This window comes from Octopus bimaculoides, chromosome 4 (genome assembly GCF_001194135.2).
Source record: "Octopus bimaculoides isolate UCB-OBI-ISO-001 chromosome 4, ASM119413v2, whole genome shotgun sequence".
Classification (NCBI taxonomy): Eukaryota; Metazoa; Mollusca; class Cephalopoda; order Octopoda; family Octopodidae; genus Octopus; species Octopus bimaculoides.
In genome coordinates this window covers 38406864-38411026 of record NC_068984.1, presented here as the reverse complement: position 1 = coordinate 38411026, position 4163 = coordinate 38406864, and the positions used below count along the sequence as shown (strand labels likewise).

Sequence of the window (4163 nt, the reverse complement as noted above, 5' to 3'; positions counted from 1 at the left end):
ATATATATATATATATATATATATATATATATATATATACACACACACACACATAATATGTGTATGTATGTAATCAATAGCTTTCTTTCACCTTTTGTCTACTGACAAGGCTTTGGTTGGCTTAAAGCTATTGTAGAAGGCACTTACCCAATGTCCTGCACAGTGGGACTGAACCTGAAACTACATGGTTGGGAAGCAAACTTCTTAACTACACAACCATGCCTGTACTTTTTAAAGGATACTTATCATCTCCAATAACCACAAGGGAGCTTCTATATAATCACTAGACTTGCTAGAAATAACAGTCAAATAGCTCATCTCACATTTGTCTTAAAAAGGAAGTATGACTGAATAAGGAACAGAATAGTTATAACAAGAATGTCTTATAGAACAGTTATTTAATGTCTTATAGAATAGTTATAACAACAATGCATACAAGTTAAGCTCTCTCTCTCTCTCTCTCTCTCTGTTGCTTCTAGCACAGAAGCTGAAGCTTTAGCCATCCTGAATTGTCTGACCCTCACCTACTGATATCCCTGACCAACTCTTGAAGCATTCTTGACATCTACCATCGCTGTTTCTTCTTCCATTGTATCTGATTAGTATCCAATCAAAGCAGCTTTCTCATATCATCTGCCTTCTAAATAACCCTTGTCCCCTAAAACTTTCATGTCAGATAACTTTGGTTTAACATGTCCTTCTTTCCTGGCTATGCATCATTTACATGTAACATAGACTCCACACACCAAATTCAGACATCTCCTTGAATAGAAACCTTGAAAGCATCTTCCTATGAAGATAGGTCAGTCTTTCAACATTTAAAAAAAAATATAAATCCTTATTTCGAGAAAACATCACATTACACCAAATATGACATCAATTGGAACAGAAATTGAAGAAATTGAAAAGTGGCAGTCAACCAGAAAAGATCCTACTTTGCTCCTCAAAGCTGGTTGGATTCTTATCACATTCACTCAGGCATTCCCAACTCATTTGTCTCTCTTTCTCTCATCACCCTTGTTGTATCCAACCACCCAAGCCTTACACTAACCACTTTGCTCAGTTCTTCCTTCCCAGAACATTGGCCCTTTTGAATTCCATTCTTGCTTGTGTCTTTCCAGTAAATGGTGATGATGATATTGATGACAGATGAGAATGGTACAACTCTGTTGAACAAAGATTCATCAAGCAAATTTTCATCAAATGGCTTTTTATCTAAACAACTTTTTATTAAAGTTGTTGTTTATAAAATGATAACATTTTATTGAACAAATTTTCATCAACTGACTTTATTGCACCAATCTCTTACCAAAATGACTTTTTATCCAGCCTTGAAACAACTTTCTATAAAATATTTTTGTAAATATATTATTTTGTTGAATAATTCATCAATGGAACAATTTGAATATAGAATAATTTTTATTATAAAATATGTGCTATAGATTGTAGATATCTTTTTTAAATATATTATTTTGTAAAATAGAGTTTTATGTATAGAATACTTTGTTGATAATAATCAGTTATTTTCAACCAATTAAAAGTAGATCATTAACTGACCGAAAATACTTAAAAAAGAAAAAAATGATTTCAAATTTTGGCTCAAGGCCAGCAATTTCTAGTGGGAGGGTAAGTTGATTTCATTGACCCTAGTAATCAGCTGATATTTATTTTATTGACTCCAAAAGGATGAAAAGCAAAGTCGACCTCTGGGATTTGAACTCAGAGTGTGAAGAGCCAAAAGATATGCCACTAAGCACTGATATTGTGCAATTTTTGTTAGTAAAATCTATGTATCCATACATAGCATTTAAATTTTTTTTGTTAGTGATTCATCCAGAATTGTTTGTATATTCTTTAGCCGTCCTGTGACAGTCTGCTGGTGCCCGTATCTCCCACGAGAACCAATTCAACTTTCTACCACAGTTTATATTCTTCAACATCCATTTGAGGTATACAAACTTTTGACATATATTTGATTTTTTCCAAATATTTTCTCACTAAAAATATATAATCCCAAAATTAACTCTTCTTGAAAGCAAATGTATGGAATTACACTATTCTTGTAAAATAAAACACAGTGTGTCTCATATAGTATCAGGATTAGGAAGTTATACTAATGGCATAAAAAGTCCTGCTACTCCTTTCAAATACATTGTAATTTAGTTTCAGGAATCAATAAACTTTTCTACATAGAAATAAACAAATACATTGGTGATATCTAAGAGATGCTGGCATGGTTGTGTGATCAAAAATTTTGCTTCCCAATCACATGGTTTCAGGTTCAGTTCTACTGTGTGGTACCTTGGGCAAGTGTCTTCTACTAAAATCATTGGGCCAACCAAAGCCTTGTGAGTGGATGATAGACGGTACAGTCAGCTCTTGTCATTGTATTGTCATTGTTAAGCATGCCTGGTGAATATGTCATTCACTTTGTTACCACATGGTCTTATTGTGTGGCATCTTTATCTTACCTGCACTAGCATGGTTTACTGAATGAATGGACAAACAAACTATGGCAGAGTTTTATCATCATCATTATCATTTAATGTCTTTTTTCCATGCTAGCAAGAATTGGACAGTTTGACAGGAGCTGGCAAACTGGAGGGTTGCACCAGATTCCAGTCATCAGTTTTGGCATGGTTTCTACAGCTGGATGCCCTTCTTAATGTCAACCACTTTACATAGTGTACTGGATGCTTTTTACATGGGTCTAGCACAGGTCCATTTTTACATAGCGCTGGCACAGATGCTCTTTATGTGATGCCAACATAGGTACTCTTTTCATTTCTCTGGTATGAGTGGCCTTTTTGTGGCACTAAGTTAAGAAAACTTTAAAATAAAGAACTATAAAACTGTTAAAAAAGCAGTTTATTGTGCTTGAGTTTAAAGTTTTCTTCTTCCTTTCGGAGTATAGGCCACTTATAATTGAATTCCATGTCACATAATTTTTCGCTTCTGTACTTATACTCTGCCATGAATGTCCCCCTTTCTCTAGTTCCTTTTGTGTTGATCTACGCCACGAGTTCTTAGGCTTACCCATCTTTCTATATCCATCCGGATTCCACTGTAAAGCACTTTTCGCTACATTTGGTGTGTCCTTTCTAATTGTGCTACCAATCCACTTCCACTTTTTCTTAAATATTTGCTCCTTAATCGAAACTTGATTCGTTCTTTGCCATAGCTCCATATTGCTTATGTGTTCAGGCCATAAGTTTTCTTAACTTGAAAAAGTATTGATGGGAAATATTTTGTATTGAACTTGATTTAAATATTTTGTTCTCACATGACTTCTAATTACTCCTTCAAAATTGTTTCCTAATCTACATAATGATCAGATTTCTCTGGAGTGAATGTAATTATTTTAAGTCATTTATTTTAAAATTTTGTAGGATAACCAATGTCTGCGTACTGTTCCTATGTTGTATCACAGCCTTCCACCTGGAAAATGCCATATTATTCGTGGTAAAAGGTTCTCGCCTGAAAAGTAAGTAATATATTTTTTCCAATAGTACTTATAGCGATAATCATTGTTTGGAGACAAAGTCATGAGTTCAAAGCCTACTACAGCTGTTATAATTTTGTACAAGGCACACTGCTCTGCTTGTTTTGAGTTTTCACTCTTACTTCTCAGGTGAGTGGTTAATAGTAAAAAGAACATCTAGCTGTATAAATTTTTAGAAATCATTCCAGCTGTGCTTGAGTGGTAAATGTGTGTAAAAAGCAATGAAAGTTACAAGCAAAAACAGCTGAATTCTTACCTTGGGAAATTTGTTAGAAGTCACTTAAAGAAGAAAGAGCAAAGAAATTACTAAAGTCTGTGGTAGATATGAGTAGCTGTAAGCTGTGAGAAAAATTGTGTACAGTATACCAGTAATATTGGTTTCAAATTTCTGCACAAGGCCTGCAATTTCGAAGGACAGGGCAAGTCACTTAGACCAACCCCAGTACTCAGCTGAAACTTATTTTATCAACATCCGAAAGGACGCAAGGCAAAGTTGACCTTGTTGAAATTTGGACTCTGAACATAAAGAGGGATGAAGTGCTGCTAAACATTTTGCCCAGCATGTTAACGATTCTGCCAGTTTGCCACCTTATATACAGGTAATATTTCACAGACAAATATAATTTATTTTGATTTATTGCTATTCTGCATTTCTAATACT

At 34.3% G+C, this 4163-nt stretch overlaps 1 protein-coding gene across 1 annotated transcript in view; it reads left to right on the top strand.

Moving 5' to 3' along the window:
• LOC106878565 (tRNA-uridine aminocarboxypropyltransferase 2) overlaps window positions 1-4163 on the top strand; it is a 9102-nt gene that overhangs the window by 3101 nt on the left and 1838 nt on the right. Inside the window, exons 2-4 of the mRNA XM_052967626.1 lie at window positions 1859-1949; window positions 3390-3484; window positions 3900-3994. Coding sequence (XP_052823586.1) covers window positions 1859-1949; window positions 3390-3484; window positions 3900-3994 — 281 coding nt within the window. The remainder of the gene's footprint in view (window positions 1-1858; window positions 1950-3389; window positions 3485-3899; window positions 3995-4163) is intronic.